The sequence below is a fragment of the Oncorhynchus mykiss genome, chromosome 6 (assembly GCF_013265735.2).
Source record: "Oncorhynchus mykiss isolate Arlee chromosome 6, USDA_OmykA_1.1, whole genome shotgun sequence".
In the NCBI taxonomy this organism is placed as follows: Eukaryota; Metazoa; Chordata; class Actinopteri; order Salmoniformes; family Salmonidae; genus Oncorhynchus; species Oncorhynchus mykiss.
The window spans coordinates 29,848,381-29,870,675 of record NC_048570.1 but is presented as its reverse complement, the minus strand read 5'-3'; the positions used below and the strand labels follow the sequence as shown (position 1 = coordinate 29,870,675).

General features: G+C 41.6%; 2 protein-coding genes across 3 annotated transcripts; one reads left to right on the top strand and one right to left on the bottom strand.

Moving 5' to 3' along the window:
• Nucleotides 1-268: 268 nt before the first annotated feature.
• On the top strand, nucleotides 269-7,478 carry kmt5ab (lysine methyltransferase 5Ab). 2 transcript variants are annotated; one of them, XM_021606065.2, is made up of 8 exons: nucleotides 269-442; nucleotides 928-1,028; nucleotides 1,169-1,319; nucleotides 4,543-4,741; nucleotides 4,888-4,975; nucleotides 5,923-5,982; nucleotides 6,069-6,259; nucleotides 6,703-7,478. In XM_021606065.2, the coding sequence occupies exons 1-8, from the start codon at nucleotides 433-435 to the stop codon at nucleotides 6,911-6,913; spliced, it is 1,011 nt and encodes a 336-aa protein (XP_021461740.2). In that variant the 5' UTR covers nucleotides 269-432; the 3' UTR covers nucleotides 6,914-7,478. The 2 variants fall into 2 exon arrangements, with proteins under 2 accessions (XP_021461740.2, XP_021461739.2); XM_021606064.2 differs by having other exon boundaries at nucleotides 286-442; nucleotides 910-1,028; nucleotides 6,703-7,448.
• Nucleotides 7,479-7,596: 118 nt separating this feature from the next.
• LOC110525700 (RILP-like protein 2) lies at nucleotides 7,597-13,948 on the bottom strand. The gene is given in 5 exon segments (XM_021606067.2): nucleotides 7,597-8,704; nucleotides 8,832-8,886; nucleotides 9,136-9,264; nucleotides 13,066-13,217; nucleotides 13,440-13,948. Coding segments are annotated over 5 exon segments (684 nt in total). The 5' UTR covers nucleotides 13,740-13,948; the 3' UTR covers nucleotides 7,597-8,656.
• Nucleotides 13,949-22,295: the final 8,347 nt, after the last annotated feature.

The window sequence follows — 22,295 nt, the reverse complement described above, 5'->3', positions numbered from 1 at the left end:
AACAGAAACATGATGTAGCCTACTTGCTTACTGAGATTTTGAATAGATTTGCAATGCACGAATTCGTGTTTTTTTTAATTATCAAGTCAAGGGCAGACTCAAAGAAACTAGATTTGCAATGCACGAATTCGTGTTTTTTTTAATTATCAAGTCAAGGGCAGACTCAAAGAAACTAGATACATTTTGGCTTCTGACGTGTATTTCGCGCCATGCCAATCACATGCTACTAGAGTAGTGTTTAACCAATCAGGGACGCAGTAGCTAGATTTTTAAATAGTTGTTATTGTGGGCACGGTGCGTGGTGGTGACTTGGTTAGTCGGTTTCTGGTTATGCGTTTGTTTGCCAGTGTAACGTAACGAGGAACACGCGAACATTGCAAAAACTTATAACGTAAATTCGTGCATATACTGTCTAGTTTTTGTAGAGTTGAAATGGCGAAAGGTAAGTAGCGAAACAGGCATGTTTTGAGGAAGTTAACTTTAGTCAGTTATCCAACGTTACTTAGTACAGTGGTAGCACGTTATGTCTCTAATTTGACAAAAGTAAGCTAGAGAGAGTCGTTAAATGTATTTTATTTTGATAAAATTGAGAAGTTACATTTGAGATGAATATATATTCATTCGTAAATGTACATTTTCAAGTAACGATGAATTTGTAGTTTTTACTAATAGCTAGTAACAGAGCATTGTGCAGTACAAATAATATTTGATGTATGATGAAATGCGATCTGTCCTCATTTTATTAATATTTTTCTGTATGGTGGTTTTTGTATTAATGTGCTCTGCCTCGGTGCCCTACTTGTTTATTTTTATCCCCAATTTTTGGGGACTAACTAGCTAGCTAAAATAACCCTTGGATATGCTATTGATATGGTTGGCTATATCAAGGTCAACCTAACTAACCTCCAGACATGACTGCCTTCAAAGGGAAGAAAAAAATGCAGACCACCTACAAGAGACCCGAGGGAACCCTTCAGCCCAAACAAATCGAAAAGGAGACAAAGGAAAATAAACCAGAATTTAATGGGGTAACTTGCTATTGTGTTGGAAATATAGCACTAATACAGTCTGGTATTGGTCATCAATACTTCTCAGGTGTTCGCTAGCTAAGTTAGACCAGTGCATGTTGCATACATTCACCCATTATGAAAACATTAATGTGTTGCAGGATGCAGGTAATGGTCAGACCACTTTACCAAGTTTGTGGAGTCCCAGCAAACCCAAATCTCCTCTGTGCAACAACTCAAGTTCTCTCAGCCAAGAGGAAAATGTTCCTGAGAAATTGACTCCACAAACTGAGAAATCAACGCAAGGGAAAGGTAACCCACCATTTGTTATTCCCATCCACCACCAATATTGACAATGGACTTCTACCATCTCGTTTTCTAAACCATGCAATATTGATTATTGTCTGAATAAAACCTTTAAAACCCATCAGATGTCAAAGAAAATAGTCTTGGTCGCATATACGTATTTAGCAGATTTTATAGCAAAATACTTGTTTTGTGTTCCTAGCTTGAACAGTGCAGTAATATTTTTATTTTTTAATTTCACCTTTATTTAACCAGGTAGGCTAGTTGAGAACAAGTTCTCATTTGCAACTGCGACCTGGCCAAGATAAAGCATAGCAGTGTGAACAGACAACACAGAGTTGCACACGGAGTAAACAATTAACAAGTCAATAACACAGTAGGGAAAAAAGAGTGTGTATATATACATTAATACACACATGTAAAATAAATATTCTATCTAAATATTAGAACGAGCAGTGTGTATACACTACATGACCAAAAGTATGTGGACACCTGCTCATCGACCATCTCATTCAAAAATCATGGGCCTTAAATATGCTATTGCCCCCCCCCCCCCCTTCTGCTGCACTATATACAAAAGTATGTGGACATCAGTTCAAATGAGTGGATTTGGACATTTCAGCCACACCTGTTGCTGACAGGTGTTTAAAATTGATCCATGCAATCTGCATAGACAAATATTGGCAGTAGAATACCTTACTGAAGAGCTCAGTGACTTTCAATGTGGCACCATCATAGGATGCCACCTTTCCAACAAGTCAGTCCGGTCAACTGTAAGTGCTGTTATTGTGAAGTGGAAACGTATAGGAGCAACAACTGCACAGCCGCATAGTGGTAGGCCACACAAGCTCACAGAGTGGGACCGCCTAGTGCTGAAGCGTGTAAAATAATAATCTGTCCTCGGTTGCAACACTCACTACTGCATTCCAAACTAACTCTGGATGCAACATCTGCACAATAACTGCTTGTCGGGAGCTTCATGAAATGGGTTTCTGTGGCCGAGCAGCCGTGCACAGCCTAAGATCACCATGAGCAATGCCAAGTGTCGGTTGGAGTGGTGTAAAGCTCGCCGCCATTGAACTCTGGAATAGTGGAAACGCATTCTCTGGAGTGATGACTCGCGCTTCACCATCTCGCAGTCCAACGTACGAATCTGGGTTTGGCGGATGCCAGGAGAACGCTACCTGCCCCAATGCATTGTGCCAACTAAAGTTTGGTGGAGGAATAATGGTCTGGGGCTGTTTTTCAAGGTTCAGGCTAGGTATGCCCCCATGCAGAAAGTGAGGTCCATACAGAAATGGTTTGTCGATCAGTGTGGAAGAACTTGACTGGCCTGCACAGAGCCCTGACCTCAATCCCATCAAACAACTTTGGGATGAATCGGAATGCCGACCGAGCCAGGCCTAACCGCCCAACATCCGTGCCCGACCTCACTAATGATCTTGTGGCTGAATGGAAGCAAGTCCCTGCAGCAATGTTCCAACATCTAGTGGAAAGCCTTCCCAGAAGAGTGGAGGCTGTTATTGCAGCAAAGGGGGGACCAACTCCATATTAACACTTACTTTGGCCGCCTTTCCTTCCAGTTCTCTGCTGCCAATGACTGGAACGAATTGTAAAAATCACTTAAGCTGGAGACATATCTCCCTCTAACTTTAAGCATCAGCTGTCAGAGCAGCTTACCGGTCACTGTACCTGTACACCACCAATCTGTAAATAGCACACCCAACTACCTGATCCCCACATTTATTTATTTTCTTGCTCTTTTGCACCCCAGTGTCTCACTCCAGTGTTAATGCTAAATTGTAATTATTTTGCCTCTATGGCCTATTTATTGCTGTACCTCCCTACTCTTAATACATTTGCACACACTGTACATTTTTTTTTCTATTGTGTTATTGACTGTAGGTTTAACTCTTTTTATTGCTTTGCTTTATCTTGGCCAGGTCACAGTTGTAAAAGAGAACTTGTTCTCAATTGGCCTAACTGGTTAAATAAAGGTGAAATAAAACAATTTGAATGCCCATGATTATGGTATGAGATGTTCGAGCAGGTGTCCACACACTTTTGGTTGTGTGATGGGATGAATAGACTAGGGCTAGAGTATGTAGTATATGTACAGCAGAAGTTATAGGATGGGCCTTGACTAGAATACAGTATATACATATGAAGTGGGTAAAACTGTATGTAAATATTATTTTAATGTGACCAGTGTTCCATGACTATGTACATAGGGCAACAGCCTTTACGGTGCATGGTAGTGTAACCGGGTGGTAGCTGTCTAGTGACAGAAGTTCAGGGCAGGGGCCAACTAGTGGTGACTTTAACAGTCTAATGGCCTTGAGCGAGAGAGAGAAGCTGTTTTTCAGTGTCTTGGTTCCAGCTTTGCTGTATGTGTACTGATCTCGCCTTCTGGATTGTAGCGGGGTGAACAGGCTATGGCTCGGGTGGCTGAGGTCCTTTATCTTCTTGGCCTTCCTGTGACGGCGGGTGCTGTCGACGTCGTCCTGGAGGGCAGAAGTTTGTGGGTCTATGGGCCAAGCCAAATTTCTTTAGCCTCCTGAGGTTGAAGAGCTGCTGTTGCACCTTCACCACCACCCTGTCTGGGTGGACCATTTCAGATTGTCAGTGATGTGTACACTGAGGAACTTGACGCTTTTCACCTTCTCCGCTGCAGCCACGTCGATGGCGCCGTGCTGTCTCCTGAAGTCCACGATCAGCTGTTTTGTTGAGGGAGAGGTTATTTTCATGGCACCACTCTGCCAGGGACTTTACTGTTGTCGTTGGTAATTAGGCTTTCCACTGTTGTCTGCAAACTTGATTGAGTTGGAGATGTCGTGCGTGGCCATGCAGTCATGGGTGTACAGGAGGGGGTGGAGTATGCACCCTTGTTGTTGTTGAGGATCAGCGTAGTGGTGCTGTTGCCTACCTTCACCACCTGAGGGGCAGCCCATCAGGAAGTCCAGGACCCAGTTGCACAGGGCGGAGTTCATACCCAGGACCTCGAGCCATGCAACAATTGCGCTCCATATGTTTTGGTTACCTCTAAATTATTTGTTAGTCAGGAGATCGGCGTTAAGTGACCTTCAGAATAATTTCCTGTGTGTGAATAGCAGCAGTGTCCACTGATCAATGTCTTATGACACTGCCTAAATAAACAATTAGTTGTATGTTTTGCTTATGCAACCAGGTCTGATGTACATTGTGCTTCATTCCAAACTATTCTATTCAGTGAGACCGAATCAAGTTAACTCTCAAGCTGGTGTGTCTCGGCAAGAGGAGAATAAAGCGAAGACCCGCTTGGCTCCTCGAATCAGAGGAACAACTACCTTGAAGGGCGAGGTGGATCCAAAATCGCACCCCAATCCAGGGCTTGCGCAAGATGTCCCCATGCCCAAATCTAAGAGGAGGGCTAGTCAAAAAGCCAAAAAGTAAGTCATGCTGACATGTCAATAAAACATTTGTTTAAATGGAGAACAGTATTTGTTGGTCAGGCCAGCGCTTCATGACCAGATCATCTGACCATTGGCGCATATGCTTTTTTCAGAATGGAATAATGTATTCTCTTTTCATCCAGAGCACAAGGCAGTGCTGCCCAAAACAGGAAGGTCACAGATTATTATCCGATTAGACGGAGTTCCAGAAAAAGCAAAGCTGAATTGAAGGTCAGTATATAATGCCAAAGTGAGTTGTGCTTCAGGATCAACTATACTACCCCCCCCCCCCCCCCCCCCCCCCCCCAAAAAAAAAGTATTGCTCAGAATTGAATAATGTGTAGTAAATGGATGCCTCTTGAACACTAAACTTCCTACAATGATTTTAGTCAGAATTGGACATCCATTCATCTAGTGTGGTGTGTTTTTTTATAATGTAATTCTCAGGTCAAGATTTAAGCAAATGCTCTCAATTCTAGTAGTAGCAGCTTGAACTAGTTAATGTTGGAACATGGTTATGAATAAGTAGCCTAGGCTACATCTAATAGCTAGCTGTATTACATACATGAACTCAGACCTGGCTGATCAGGGATTTTCTTCTGTGGAATTCATAATTGTTGGCCAGGTTTAAATGTTTTCTCCTTATTGTAAACCCTCCAATTTGAACTTGGGAGAGCATCATTTAGAACGGCTGAAGCTTAGACTACTTGTGTGTTCACTCGGGTGTTAAACTTCAAGAACATTGATCCTTTACAATCAAAGCATAGTATGCCTGTAAATGTAACCTTTATTTAACTAGGCAAGTCAGTTATGAACAAATTATTATTTGCAATCACTGCCTACCCTGGCTAAACCTGGACGACGCTGAACAATTGTGCGCTGCCCAATCCGGCGTAATTGTGCGCCAGACTCCCAATCACGGCCGGATGTGATAAAGCCTGGATTCAAACGAGGGACTGTAGTGACACCCCTTGCACTGAGATGCAGTGTCTTGAACCGCTGCGCCACTCGGGAGCAACACAATGCGCTGCTTTTAAAATGGACAAATCTTTCTTTAGGATCTAATTTGAGTAAATTCAAACTACAGAGTCATGTTTTTAATTATCTGTATTGTTTGACAGCCTTAATATTTATTGAGTCACTTTAATTACTCATTAAAAACCACACTCTGCCAACAGAACGAAGAACAACGACAGCTTGATGACCTGATAAAACATGGAGTTGAAGAAGGACTGCAGGTTGGTTTTGAAATGAAAGTCATATTTTACTGACCCTGATCATCTGAACCTGGAATTTGATTTTTACCTACTTAAACCCCAATTAGGTAAAACATATAGAAGGGAAGGGAAGAGGAGTGTTTGCTGTCAGATGTTTCAAGAAGGGTCAGTTTGTAATTGAGTATCACGGTGACTTGTTGCATCTGACTGATGCCAAGAAGAGAGAGGCTCTGTATGCCCAAGACCCTGGGACTGGCTGCTACATGTACTATTTTCACTATCTCAGCAAAACCTACTGGTAAGTCATCTACACACACTTAATTTTCAGTTTATATTAAGTAACCCTGACATACACAGAGTACACAACATTAGAAACACCTTCCTAATATTGAGTTGCACACACACAAATGGTGTGCCTGGCACCTACTACCCTACCCCATTCAAAGGCACCTAAATCTTGTCTTGCCCATTCACCCTCCGAATGGCTTTCGTACACAATCATGTCTCAAGGCTTAAAAATCATTCTTCAACCGGTCTCCTCCCTGTCTACACAGAGGGGTTAAAAAAATATATATAGTGATTTTTGAAGTAGATTTAACAAGTGACCTCAATAAGGGACCATGGTTTTCACCTGGTGTCATAGAAAGAGCAGGTGTTAATGTTTTTGTATACTCAGTGTATGTATTGCCACTATTGTTAGCTAGCTCGTGGATGTTTTCAAATCTTTCATTTCCTCTACAGTGTTGATGCTACAAAAGAATCAACTCGTCTGGGAAGGCTGCTAAACCACAGTAAAAATGGCAACTGCCAGACCAAGCTCCATGACATGGATGGAATACCTCATCTCATACTGGTGGCTTCAAGGGACATTGAGGCAGAGGAAGAACTGGTTTATGACTACGGTGACCGTAGCAAGGAATCAATATGTGCTCACCCATGGCTCAAATACTGATGTTCCACCAGAGTATTCTCTCAAGAGAATGACTAGGTGCAGTCATTTCTTCAAAAAGAGAACCTGTTCTCTTTTTGTTTTTTTAAAAATCCATTCCATTGGTCCTAAGGTGCAAACTGCTTTCCGGTGAGACAAATTAAGTGTGCCTGTTTGGGCAAAACGGTGGCAGTATGAACAAGATGGAAGACAACCTTTTAAGATGGCACATGGGTTAAATTTGTTTTTAAAACTATCAATTTATTGCTGGATTTGGATGGAGTTTTTATACATATTAAGGCCAGTGTGTCCATGATGTGTGAAATATATTTAACATACTAGCTATTGTTTTTAGGTTGCTTTTATATAAGTGATTAATTTATCAAGCTATGTATGGTTCTAGTTGACGCAACAATATGTTGCATAGGAACGTCAATGCTCTCCTGGCTTCGGGGAGAACAGCTTATACTTGATTTGAAAATGTAGCTTTTGTTGCAATGGGTGAAACATCCAAATGAATTTTGAATAAAATGTAAGTTGCTCTTTTTGAACAAATGAACTGTGTACATAGACAAATCTTTTCATAAATCTGGCTAGCATGGAAGCTCATTTTTTTTCAAAGCATAGAAAGGCAAGCTTATTAATATTCAGACGTGCAACAGTCCAGCATCCTTGTATGAGTATTTCACAACGTGCAACAGATTAAATATATTTGGTGTGATTTTATAACAGTAATATTTAAAATTGCTTTCTTTACAGCTGCTCAATTGTTTGAGGTCAAATGGTAGTTCAAAAGCCCTTTGCGCTAGTATAAAAGTTAAGTTCAATCACTCAGTAAATAGCAAAGAAAATGTCTAGAACTTGCATTTAAAAAATTCAGGGTGAACAATGTCAACTCTTTTTATATAGGCTCCTGTGTAGTGTGCTGCCACAGGGGTGCTGGCACATTGACTCCAATGCTTTCCACAGTTGTCAAGTTGGCTGGATGTCCTTTAGGTGGTGGACCATTCTTGATATGAGAAATTATTGAGTGTGGGGGGAAAAACTAGCAGTGTTGCAATTATTTGACACAAACCGGTGCGCTTGGCACCTAATACCATACACTGTTCAACGGTACTGGTCTTGCCCAGTCCCACTCTGAATGGTACACATGCAAAATCCATGTCTCAGAGCTTAAAAATCCTTTAACCTGTCTCCTCCCCTTAATCTACACTGATTTAAGTGGATTTAACAAGTGACACTTATAAGGGATCATAGCTTTCACCTAGTCAGTCTCGTAAGAGCAGGTGTTAATGTTTTGTATACTCAGTGTACATAAAAAGAAAATCCTATTTGCTAAAACATTCCAATGGCAGTAGAGTGCTCATGTAGTCTTGGAGGTCCTGTCTCTACTGGGACTCCTGTTGTAACGCCCGGCTTGAATGTTGGTCTTTGCAAGGTTCCATCTGTCCATCCAGAGTTTGAACCAAGTAGTGATTAATGTTCAACCAAAAAGGAATCCTCTGTTGCAGCTCATTTTTGTACAAAGTTCAAGGAAACATGAGTTGTGTGCATCTACCATGTTATTATACCTAAAGTGCAGAAATAGGAATTTTCCCTTAACTATTAATGACATCTATAAAAACACAATGCTGAGATACTTTTAAAAGGCTTAATTATTCTAGAGTTTAAAATGCCATTCCGTTAAAGTTAAATGATCCTAGTACAAAGGAAGCATAGGAAAAACGTGTGCATAAAAATGTTTGGTTTATCGTTGGTGTTACTGCTTCAGGTCCTTCTCACACCGGTTGTCCTCATTTCCGCCTGAATGAAAACCTACAAATAAAGACATTAGTTCAGAATGCATTTGAGAAAGCTTGCTCTGCAATTTGTTTTTGCCAACACAATTTAGGTCCCTAGAAGTTACTGGTCTTTACAAAGGAGGTGAAGGGGGAGTGCAGACCATAACTGCCAAGCTGGCCTCGAAGTGGTCAGCAACAGTTACATCTGCTTTCTCTCTTCATTCAATCACACAGCATCAGCCCAAACAGCCCGTCGGTCACAAGCAGGTCATAAGGCAGAGATGGACTGTGAAAACAAACTACCCCTGGTTGTCTACCCTGTGATACCATGATGAATGTCTCTGAAATACTTCATGTTTTTTCAGTGTAAATCAACCTCTTCAAACTACATGCTTTTCACACACTTCACTATGGATGTTAAATAGTTATGCAAAGTTCATTTGTGAAAAAAAGCTCATTGCTTACAGCTTTCTGATGGTATTTTCCTCTTTTGGTTCCTCTTCTTTAGTCTCATCTGTTGTGTTAGGAACCGAAGGGGATGGAAATTCCAGGTCAGCCTTTACCATGGCATGCTTGCCCTGTGAGTGCATCCCGCTGCAAGTACAGAGCACTTCATTAAAAGGGGAACAGCAGCAAATTTAGGGAATTTGTCTAACTGCCTAAACTTCTCCGAATTAGTGTTGGACTGTCTCAAAGTGCCTCTCCCCTGAGGAATACAGCAAATCTACTGACAGTAATTACATTCTCTCAGCGAACATACACTGAACAAAAATATAAATGCAACATGTAAAGTGCTGAAATAAAAGATCCCAGAAATGTTCCGCACGCACTAAAAGCTTACTTCTCTCAATTTGTTTAAATCCCTATTAGTGAGCATTTCTCCTTTGCCAAGATAATCCATCCACCTGCCAAGTGTGGCATATCAACAAGCTGATTAGACAGCATGATCATTACACAGGTGAACCTTGTGCTGGGAACAAAAGGCCGCTCTAAAATGTGCAGTTTTGTTACACAACACAGTGCCACAAGTGTCTCAAGTTGAGGGGGCATGCAAATGGCATGCTGATTGCAGGAATGTCCATCAGAGCTGTTGCCAAAGAATTGAATGTTCATTTCGCTACCATAAGCCGCCTTCAATGTTGTTTTAGAGAATTTGTCAGTGAGTCCAACCGGCCTCACAACTGCAGCCCAAATGTAACCACGCCAGCCCAGGACCTCCACATCTGGCTTCTTCACCTGCAGGAATGTCTGAGACCAGCCACCCGGACAGCTGACAACTGGGTTTGTACAACCAAAGAATTTCTGCACAAACTGTCAAATCGTCTCAAGGATGCTCATCTGCGTGCTCGTCGTCCTCACCAGTGTCTTGACCTGACTGCAGTTCACCGTCATAACCAACTTCAGTGGGCAAATGCTCACCTTCGATGGCCACTGGCATGCTGGAGAAGTGTACTCTTTAGGGATTAATCCCGGTTTCAACTGTACCGGGCAGGTGGCAGACAGCGTGTATGGCGTCATGTGGGCGAGTGGTTTGCTGATGTCTACGTTGTGAACAGACTGCCCCATGGTGTCAATGGGGTTATGGTATTGGCAGGCATACGCTATGGACAATGAACACAATTGCATTTTATTGATGGCAATTTGAATGCACAGAGATACCATGACGAGATCCTGAGACCCATTGTCGTGCCTTTCATCCGCCGCAATCACCTCATGTTTCAGCATGATGATGCGTCGCCCTATGTCACGCAGAACTGTACACCATTTCTAGAAGCTGAAAATGTCCCGGTTCTTCCATGGCCTGCATACTCACCAGACATGTCACAGATTGAGCATGTTTGTGATTCTTTGTATCGATGTGTACGACAGCGTTTTCCAGTTCCCTCCAAAATCCAGCAACTTCACACAGCCATTGAAGAGGAGTGGGGCCTAAATAATTTAATTCAATTGACTGATTTCCTTATATGAACTGTAACTAAGTAAAATCTTGAAATTGTTTCATATTGCATTTTTTTGTTCAGTGTAAATTCGGGAAGCCTAATCGATTAAGATACCACAAACATTTACGGGTTCACAACTTTTTACCTTTTCTGAGATCTCTGCCAAGCAAGAGGGGAACAGCAGCCCGACTTTACCACATCACCCAACAAGCCTTTTAATATAGGAGTATTGTCAGAAGCCATTTCTTTCTTTCAATGCCTTTCGCTGTAGCCTAAACCAAGCAGAAAATGCACAAGTCCTGTGCGACACAACACACAACTTTCACTTGAGAAATGTATACTGAAGCAAACATTTCACCTGCCTTTTTAGATAAGAATATATCTGCATACCTTTCTGTCATGTCAACCATCTGCTTGTCTTCATAAATGTTCACTCACGTAGCCTATTATGGGGTAGCAAATCTAGTCCTGTTTCTAGACCAGGGATGAGCGACTGATGGTGGTGGGGGCCACAAAAAATCTGAATGTATCAGTGGGCCGTAGTGGCTCACAGGTCTGAGTACCCACATCCATACCCACACGTGCGGTCAGAACCGGCCATAGCCTTTTGGGGGCCTTAAGTGAAATTTAGTTTTGGGGTCTCCCCTCCACCTTGCGAGCAAAACAGTTTAGCGGCCTTCCTCTCCACAGTGTTTTAAAGTTAATTTCCTGCAAATCTATTTAGCAATTTTATAACTCATTCCATGCAATTCTATACATTTGGCTCAGGGAGATCGTTCAAGATTGACTTCAAAATTGGATGTCTTTCCATGTCCTGAGGACGTCGGGAACTTCCATTAAAACCGGCCACTAGGGGCAACTGTGTGCTATTACCATCAAGTATGCTTGGGTTTGTTACGGAGATGTGTGTAATCCCATGACTCTGGATCAGAAAGTTGGGTGTTCGATCCCAGTTGCAGACACTTTAAAAAAAACTTCATTTTTTTTATCCCCTATCCCAACCCTTACCTTAACCATTTGTGAATGAGTGCATAAACTTAACTTCAAAAGTTGACCTTTGGAGAAATGGAATGATACAGAGCAGCAGCTTCGAAATGTGATGTTTGGAGAAATGGAACGATGCAGAGCAGCAGGAGCAACCCAGGGTGTTAAAAACACTTTAGAATTTGATGTTTGGAGAAACGTGAGATTGTGAGAGCTTGTTAATTTTGCCATAGGGTGGAGAGAAATGTTTGCAGTTTGTAATATGATATCTGAGTGAGTGACTAACAAAGTCAATGGGGGCCCCACAGTAAGTAATTCGACCATGATTACTATAAGTTTAGATAGCTGGCTGCTAGACTAACTTATCAATCTAAAAAATGTTAGCTGACATGGGCTAATTGAGTGACGGTCAGCAGGAAAACTGCTGATGCACAACCAAATTTCTAAATTGCACCTTGTGTATTCTACTATTCTAACTCTCAACAGTAAGTTGAGAACCTGACTGAGTAAATTTGTTTGTCTTGTTAAATTGATCCGCGGGCCTACAAAAGCTGCCAGTTGCCCATCCCTGTTCTAGACAGACATACAAAGTAAATTGAAAGCATGTGAGGGGTTCTGGCGGTTCTGTTATGGCTGTGTGGGGCATTTCCCTGAAAGGTCCAATAGGTCCAATAAACCCCTTAGAGAGCAAGGTAAAAGCCAATAAATACACAGCCCTTCTGAGTGATCACCTTCAACCTATGGTGAAATATTTATATCCTGATGGGAGTGTTCTCTTCCAATGACAATGACCCACTGAATGGCCCACTGAATTGTCACTGAATGGTTTTATGAAAGTTCTAACTGTGTAAGCCATATGCCATGGCCTTCTCAGTCACCAACTCAATATACTTTGTATCCCTCATTTACTCAAGTGTTTCCTTTATTTTGGAAACTGTATATCTGTCTAGAAGCTGGGCTAGATTATCCCATAGTAGGCTATGTGAGTGAAAGTTTATGAAGACAAAAGCTGTGGAATTATTAGACTTTCTTATATAAAAAGGTGGGTGAAATGTTTGCTTCAGTATACATTTCCCGAGCACTAAAGACTCCGGCATTTTCTGCTTGGTTTAGGCTACAGAGAAAGGCCTTGACAGAAAAAAAATGGTTTCTGACAATTATGCCTATAGTAAAAGGCTTGCTTTGTTGGGTGATGTATTTTGAAAAAATCTAGCACACAAAATGTATATGTCGTATCTCACAATTGATTGTGCTTTGGTATGTTCGCTGTAACATAACCTTTTTTCCCTAAAGATTTGCTGTATTCCACAAAGTTACATCTAACTTTGATCTAGCCCTACCTCACTCTCCCTGAGTGAGGTACACACTTTGACAGCCAGTCCAACACTTAAGTCATAGGTTTAGGCACTTCATAGACATGTGTAAATGTTGGTTGGGGGGGGGACTGGCCAGGCCTGGCTCTGTATTCTACCTCTTGTAGAGCTGCAACTCTTCCTGGGCCACCAATAGCTGTGCCTTGAGCTGGTTCCTCTCCTGAAGCACCTCCTTCAGCTCCTGCATTGTGAAGCGTGGTCTGTTGGGATCTTTCATGTCTACCACCAGTTTGTTTGGTCCTAGTGTTTGCTGAGAGAAGATATTGATTAAAGGGATAAACTCATAACAAAAAGGAGTCCACACAACTGTGTTGCAAAGTAGAGTGTATAGCAACCCAGTGAAACGTAAGACAACCTTAACATACCCTGACAGAACCTAGTCCAGTTAGACATGACCACGTTATGGGAAATTAAATGTATCGATTCTGTCCACAACTGTTAAAGATTCCTGGTCTGAAAACATCAAACTCACCGCTTCCTGACTGACAGAACTTTCTCTCACGATTCTATCCAGTTCACTTTTCGAGTTGTCTCGTTCCATTTTCAACTCCTCCAGCGATAGGTTGTGCTTATTCACTAACGTTTCAAACATCTCCAAAACACGCACAATTTTGAATTGCAAATCTGAGACTTCCTCACCTGTACTAATTATTTTCAACAAATCTCTGCCAATGACGTATGAAATGTCTTAAACATCTTCCACTGTCAGCTCAAATGCGTCCTTCTCGAACGCAGAAGCGGGTGAGGACTTGGACTCGTTCAACTCTTCCATTTCTCGTGTTCCAAAAACTCACCGAATTGAGTTGAAAGAAACACGAGTTTGTTTTCTCAACCGGTGGGACCGATTTCTCAAATCCACCGTTATGACATTTAACATAGAATAAACGTATGAACTGTAATACATGTAGTTCCATGCGAGCTACAGTAGCCACTTCAAGTTAGTAACTGAATGGACCATCCTCTTTGAACATGTTTAATGGTTGACCACAGTATAGTGACATACAAATAAGCCAATAGCGATAGCCTTGTAACAAGAGAGCAACGTTTCCATGGCGACCGCGAAGCCATGCGCATAATCGGGTAAACAGCACGTGATGTTTCCCCGTTATTTTCAACTTTGTACTTGGAATTTAAATGTCTGAAGTTAGATTGACATTCCGTCAATCAGGGGTCCTTGTGGGCATCAGAAAGCTTTCAGGAATCCCTGAAAAAGCAGCAATAAAACCATCAGAATTAACAAGGCAAACAAATATGCTAGAACTGACAGGCATTAAAACATTGTGAAATGTTATGTTTGAGTGTCCAACAATTGAGCAAACACTGAGAACAGGTTGAAAACAATATCTATTTGAAAAAATAGCCTGTGATCATAGTCACATCACATTAAAAACACTGTGCATTTTTATATGTTTGAGTGTCGAAAATTGAGCAAACATTGAAAACTGTGTTGAAAACCATATCTATTGAAAAAAATTGCTTCTGATCATATTCACATCACAGGTAGTCAACAATATGCCAGCTTGTAATACAGTCTACTTACTGCTAGTATAAAGCACCATATCTGTACAACAAAACATTTATTGAAAAGGCACAGGATATCTCAGATAGCACATTCTTCTCTCCAGAATGAATCTCTCATTGTCCCATCAGGACAACTTTGTCCTGACAATCGCACTTGGCATAATGCTCTTTATGACTTTCTTCATAGGTTCATCTTACTCACTTTAGGCCTCAAAACACCAAGCTCTCCTGTCAAACTACGCCCTGAATATGAGTCATCTGACTATCCCAGCCCGAGCACATATTTTTGGTACTGTATTCAACCAGTACTCCAATAATTCACCCTCTGGCGCTCCCCTACACCCTCTGGTGGTAACTGGCTGTTGGACATTCCCATGACAATTGTTGGTGCAAGGACTCCCATGACAATTGTTGGTGCACGGACCACAAGCCCATTCCTGTACTGTTTGTACATGGAGACCACCAGCATGGGACATTATAGGTCCCAGCTAATGGATGCTTCAGTGCCTCCTGAGCCTGCTTCATGTGCAAATAATCTCCTCTCTTCCACATATCTGGCACCTCTGGTCGCCTCATGTCTCCGGAGAAGATGCTTATCCTGGAGAGGTGCAATGAGAATAAATGTCCTAGCCAAGCCAATACTACTACTGAGATCAATAGAAATACTTTGGTTACACTTAAGATTGTTCATGAAGTGAGAACAATGAGTTCTCCAGGGAGGACATCATGCATGTGGATTTGAGGCTTGTGGCACATGTGGCCTTCTAAAATGAATGGAAGATGGAGGTAGTAATAGTGAGTTGTGATTAGTATAGTGATAGTGATTAGTATATTGGCAAAGGATATATTGGCAAAGGAGGTGAAAGTATTAATGATCATGGAATTTATTATGATGAGCTGATTAAAGATCTGAATTAAGATCTACACATTATCAGCCAATAAGAATACTCCCACCACACATCATGCAAACATGGTCACAAGGAAGTATTGCATTTCAGATTACATGTGGTACTGTGCTTTGGTACAGTGGAGGTGCTTGGCTCAAGAACAATGACATCAAAAAATGAGAGAAAATACAATTAAAGTTCATACAAAGGACATAATATTCTGATTGGCTGTAACGTTGGATGTCTGCAATCAACCCTGCTGCTACCATCGGCATTACTGCAGTGAATATCCTGTCCAAAGAAGCACAGACGGGGACATAAGTGAAATTACTATTGAGAGTTGTGGTGTAATGTGACTTCTTTTCAGCACTCAGGTTGGCGAGGTAGGCGAGCCAGACCAAGACGAAGTAAGCTACTCAAATAATCATTATCATCCATCACAATTTGTTTGTGGAGTGAGGTAATTTGTCTCCCCTTCGTGAACTTTACAATAATGTTTAATTTACATTCATGAAATTATTATGATAGTTGAAAAATGTCATGTCACAGAAGGGTGCTGAAACGTCATCCCTTCGTCCTGCTACAGGTTCACCCCAAAAAGCATTGTGGAAACCAAGTTTGTTTTATTGGTCAGTAACCACGTTCCCATCCACAGTTTTTTTGCGAGTAGTCATAAAATACAACGACAACTGTGATGGAAACAGGAAGTTTCGGTACAATTTTATAAATGCACACACAAAATATGTTAGTTCGACATAGTAGGATCTTTTTGTGTTGGTAAAATTAAGTGCAAAATGCAAGAAATTGTGGTGGAAACGCCTTTTATGCACAAATATTGATATAATCAATATATAATAATATTGATATAATAACCATCATATCGAAGTACATTTGGAGTCACGCGATGATATGGTGTATGGTCCTCCTCTTAAACTACAGATTAAATAGATTATGATTAATTTGACAGGGTGGTGAAAGTGCATGGTGATGAGTTTGATGCTATTTTCCAATAAATATCGAGGGTCTTATTCTGGCGACATGATTGTTGCACGACTGCCGTTTGGAAAATACAAATATTATCCATAATAATCTCATCATGTAGACTAGCCTACTCGCACTGTATCTGCAAACTGTTGGCTAGAGCTCATGTGCCAAGACCAGAGAAGACGTGCTATTTAACACAACAGTTTTTGTGACAAAACTATTGGTAGAGTTGAAAATGCGACATAAACACATTGAACTTTTGATTTGTATTCGGTACATGAAAATGTAAGCAAAAATAATAATAATCTTGTGTGCATTACGTCATCACACACTGATTTTTATCGGCAACAAGTCAGTTTGATGGAAACACCAATGTTGGGTGTGGAAAGGGCTCTTTCAATTTTTTGGATATGGCTCACCAGGTTACAATCGAAAGAGCAAGTGAAGACTGGTAACCCACCCAAATGGCTGTGACCTGGGGTTTTGGCCTGCTTGTTCCAGTGGGCCTCAAGGTTTTAGGTGGCACATTAAAAGCACGGGCAGCTGCCTTAAAACCCTGCCCATTTTCAATAGCATTCAGGATATAACGAAGCTCATCTTCACCATAGCCATGTACCATGTTTTGTGCTGCTACCATGTTGTGTTGCTACTATGCTGTGTTGCCATGTGATGCTGCCTTGCTATGTTGTTTTGGTCTCTCTTTATGTAGTGTTGTGTTGCCTCTCTTGTCATGATGTGTGTTTTGACCTACAGTGCCTTGCGAAAGTATTCGGCCCCCTTGAACTTTGCGACCTTTTGCCACATTTCAGGCTTCAAACATAAAGATATAAAACTGTATTTTTTTGTGAAGAATCAACAACAAGTGGGACACAATCATGAAGTGGAACAACATTTATTGGATATTTCAAACTTTTTTAACAAATCAAAAACTGAAAAATTGGGCGTGCAAAATTATTCAGCCCCCTTAAGTTAATACTTTGTAGCGCCACCTTTTGCTGCGATTACAGCTGTAAGTCGCTTGGGGTATGTCTCTATCAGTTTTGCACATCGAGAGACTGACATTTTTTCCCATTCCTCCTTGCAAAACAGCTCGAGCTCAGTGAGGTTGGATCGAGAGCATTTGTGAACAGCGGTTTTCAGTTCTTTCCACAGATTCTCGATTGGATTCAGGTCTGGACTTTGACTTGGCCATTCTAACACCTGGATATGTTTATTTTTGAACCATTCCATTGTAGATTTTGCTTTATGTTTTGGATCATTGTCTTGTTGGAAGACAAATCTCCGTCCCAGTATCAGGTCTTTTGCAGACTCCATCAGGTTTTCTTCCAGAATGGTCCTGTATTTGGCTCCATCCATCTTCCCATCAATTTTAACCATCTTCCCTGTCCCTGCTGAAGAAAAGCATGATGCTGCCACCACCATGTTTGACAGTGGGGATGGTGTGTTCAGCTGTGTTGCTTTTACGCCAAACATAACGTTTTGCATTGTTGCCAAAAAGTTCAATTTTGGTTTCAGAGCACCTTCTTCCACATGTTTGGTGTGTCTCCCAGGTGGCTTGTGGCAAACTTTAAACAACACTTTTTATGGATATCTTTAAGAAATGTCTTTCTTCTTGCCACTCTTCCATAAAGGCCAGATTTGTGCAATATACAACTGATTGTTGTCCTATGGACAGAGTCTCCCACCTCAGCTGTAGATCTCTGCAGTTCATCCAGAGTGATCATGGGCCTCTTGGCTGCATCTCTGATCAGTCTTCTCCTTGTATGAGCTGAAAGTTTAGAGGGACGGCCAGGTCTTGGTAGATTTGCAGTGGTCTGATACTCCTTCCATTTCAATATTATCGCTTGCACAGTGCTCCTTGGGATGTTTAAAGCTTGGGAAATCTTTTTGTATCCAAATCCGGCTTTAAACTTCTTCACAACAGTATCTCGGACCTGCCTGGTGTGTTCCTTGTTCTTCATGATGCTCTCTGCGCTTTTAACGGACCTCTGAGACTATCACAGTGCAGATGCATTTATACGGAGACTTGATTACACACAGGTGGATTGTATTTATCATCATTAGTCATTTAGGTCAACATTGGATCATTCAGAGATCCTCACTGAACTTCTGGAGAGAGTTTGCTGCACTGAAAGTAAAGGGGCTGAATAATTTTGCACGCCCAATTTTTCAGTTTTTGATTTGTTAAAAAAGTTTGAAATATCCAATAAATGTCGTTCCACTTCATGATTGTGTCCCACTTGTTGTTGATTCTTAACAAAAAAATACAGTTTTATATCTTTATGTTTGAAGCCTGAAATGTGGCAAAAGGTCGCAAAGTTCAAGGGGGCCGAATACTTTCGCAAGGCACTGTATATTTATATTTTATTTGTTTATTTTTAATTCCAGCCCCCCTACCCGCAGGAGGCCTTTTGCCTTTTGGTAGGCCTTCATTGTAAATAAGAATTTGTTCTTAACTGACTTGCCTAGTTAAATAAAGGTAAAATAAAAATAGCCACCATAATCATATAATTTCTTGTAAACTCTCATCTAAAAATGAAATCTATTTTAGTAATCAAATCAAATTTTATTGGTCACATACACATGGTTAGCATGCAGTAATATGCAGTAATCTATAACTACCTTATACACACAAGTGTAAGGAATGAATAAGATTATGTACATACAAATATATGGATGAGCGATGGCCGAACGGCATAGGCAAGATGCAGTAGATGGTATAGAGTACAGTATATACATATGAGATGAGTAATGTAAGGTATGTAAACATTATATAAAGTGGCATTGTTTAAAGTGTCTAGTGATACATTTACTACATCCCATTTTTAATTATTAAAGTGGCTAGAGATTTGAGTTAGTATGTTGGCAGCAGCCACTCAATGTTAGTGATGGCTGTTTAACAGTCTGATGGCCAATTGTGGAGAATGGTTGAGAATTGACCCCTAATAACTCTAACACCTATTCTGACCCTAACCTAACCCTACACCCTTCTGACCCTAACCTAACCCTATTCTAATCCTAACCGCTATTCTAACCCTAACCCGTATTCTTATCCTAACCCAGCCCCCCATTCTAACTCTGATCCCTAATCCTAATACTAGCCCTGCTAACTGGGGGCTAGTAAGCTATGCTAGCAGACATTAGCTAATACTAAATAGCTGGCTAGCATTTATTTAACTTCATACTTTCTGTTAGTGAGGTTACTAGTTAGTTAACTGGGCTAGCCAGTGCTAGCCCAGTTAGGGTTGCTACCCAAGCCAGCTGGTTAGTTCTATCGGTTTGGTTGCCAGAGACACGACCCAGTCGTTCAGTCTTTTTATTCTGTATCTATGGATGCTTCCCAGTCGTTCATTCTAAATATTGTCTTACTGGCTGGTAAAGTTTTTATCCCTTGCTTGCTAGCTTGCCAACTATGGCTAACTTAAAGTCACGTCAAACAGCAGCTATATTTGCATTTGTTTAAGTAGTTTTCTAGTGACATTTATTTGGATGCATCTATTAACAATGAGCTAATGAGGTGCAATTTCGCCTGGCATCGAAAATGTGCTCTCTCGTCAGGGCACTGTTGTTCAGAGGAGCTAGCCAACAACAACACAACTAACACAATCACTTAAAAACATTTTTTCCCCCAACTTTATTTAACCAGGTAGGCCAGTTGAGAACAAGTTCTCACTTACAACTGTGACCTGGCCAAGATAAAGCAAAGCAGTGCGACAATAAACAACAACACAGAGTTACATGTGGGATAAACAAAAGTACAGTCAATAGCACAATAGAAAAATCTATATACAATGTTTGCAAATGGAGTAAGTAGGTAAGGCAATAAATAAACTGTAGTAGCGAAGTAATTACAATTTAGAAAATGAACACTGGAGTGATAGATGTGCAGATGATGATGTGCAAGTAGAAATACTGGTGTGCAAAAGAGGGGAAAAAAGTAAATAAAAACAATATGGGGATGAGGTAGGTAGTTGGCTGGGATATTTACAGATGGGCTGTGTACAGCTGCAGCGATCGGTAAGCTGCTCAGATAGCTAGCTGATGCTTAAAGTTGGTGAGGGAGATATAAGTCTCCAACTTCAGCGATTTTTGCAATTTGTTCCAGTCATTGGCAGCAGAGAACTGGAAGGAAAGGCGGCCAAATTAGGTGTTGGCTTTAGGGATGACCAGTGAGATATACCTGCTGGTGCTCGTGCTATGGGTGGGTGTTGTTATGGTAACCAGTGAGCTGAGATAAGGCGGAGATTTACCTAGCAAAGACTTATAGATGACCTGGAGCCAGTGGGTCTGGCGACGAATATGTAGCGAGGGCCAGCCGACGAGAGCATAAGGGTCGCAGTGGTGGGTGGTATATGGGGCTTTGGTGACAAAACGCATGGCATTGTGATAGACTGCATCCAGTTTGCTGAGTAGAGTGTTGGAGGCTATTTTGTAAATGACATCGCCGAAGTCGAGGATTGGTAGGATAGTCAGTTTTACGAGGGTATGTTTGGCAGCATGAGTGAAGGTGGCTTTGTTGCGAAATAGGAAGCCGATTCTAGATTTAATTTTGGATTGGTGATGCTTAATATGAGTCTGGAAGGAGAGTTTACAGTCTAGCCAGACACCTAGGTATTTGTAGTTGTTCTCATATTCTCAGTCAGAACCGTCCAGAGTAGTGATGATAGTCGGGCAGGCGGGTGAGGGCAGCGATAGGTTGAAGAGCATGCATTTAGTTTTACTAGCGTTTAAGAGCAGTTGAAGGCCACGGGAGGAGTGTTGTATGGCATTGAAGCTCGTTTGGAGGTTTGTTAACACAGTGTCCAAAGAAGGGCCAGATGTATACAGAATGGTGTCATCTGCGTAGAGGTGGATCAAGGAATCACCCGCAGCAAGAGCGACATCATTGATATATACAGAGAAAAGAGTCAGCCCGAGGCTTGAACCCTGTGGTACCCACATAGAGACTGCCAGAGGTCCGAACAACAGGCCCTCAGATTTGACACACTGAACTCTGTCTGAAAAGTTGTTGGTGAACCAGGCAAGGCAGTCATTTGAGAAACCAAGGTTGTTGAGTCTGCCGATAAGAATACGGTGATTGACAGAGTCGAAAGCCTTGGCCATGTTGATGAAGACGGCTGTACAGTATTGTCTTTTATCGATGGCGTTTATGATATCGTTTATTACATTGAGCGTGGCTGAGGTGCACCCGTAACCAGCTCGGAAACCGGATTGCACAGCGGAGTGGGGAACAGTGGAATTCAAAATGGTCAGTGATCTGTTTGTTAACTTAGCTTTCGGAGACATTGGAAAGGCAGGGCAGGATGTAACAGTTTGGGTCTAGAGTGTCACCCCCTTTGAAGAGTGGGATGAACGTGGCAGCTTTCCAATCTTTAGGAATCTCGGACGATACAAAAGAGAGGTTGAACAGACTAGTAATAGGTGTTGCAACAACGGTGGCAGATAATTTTAGAAAGAGAGGGTCCAGATTGTCTAGCCCAGCTGATTTGTACATGTTTTGCAGCTCTTTCAAAACATCTGATATCTGGATTTAGGGGAAGGAGAAGCTGGGGAGGCTTGGGCAAGTAGCTGCAGGGGGTGCGGAGCTGTTGGCCGGGGTTGGGGTAGCCAGGAGGAAAGCATGGCCAGCCGTAGAGAAATGCTTACTGAAATTCTCGATTATCGTGGATTTATTGGTGTTGACAGTGTTTCCTAGCCTCAGTGCAGTGGGCAGCTGGGAGGAGGTGCTCTTATTCTCCATGGACTTTGCAGTGTCCCAAAACCTTTTGGAGTTAGAGCTACAGGATGCAAATTTCTGTTTGAAAAAGCTAGCCTTTGCTTTCCTAACTGACTGTGTGTATTGGTTCCTGACATCCCTGAAAATGTGGATGTCGCGGGGACTCTTCGATGCTAGTGCAGTCCGCCACAGGATGTTTTTGTGCTGGTCGAGGGCAGTC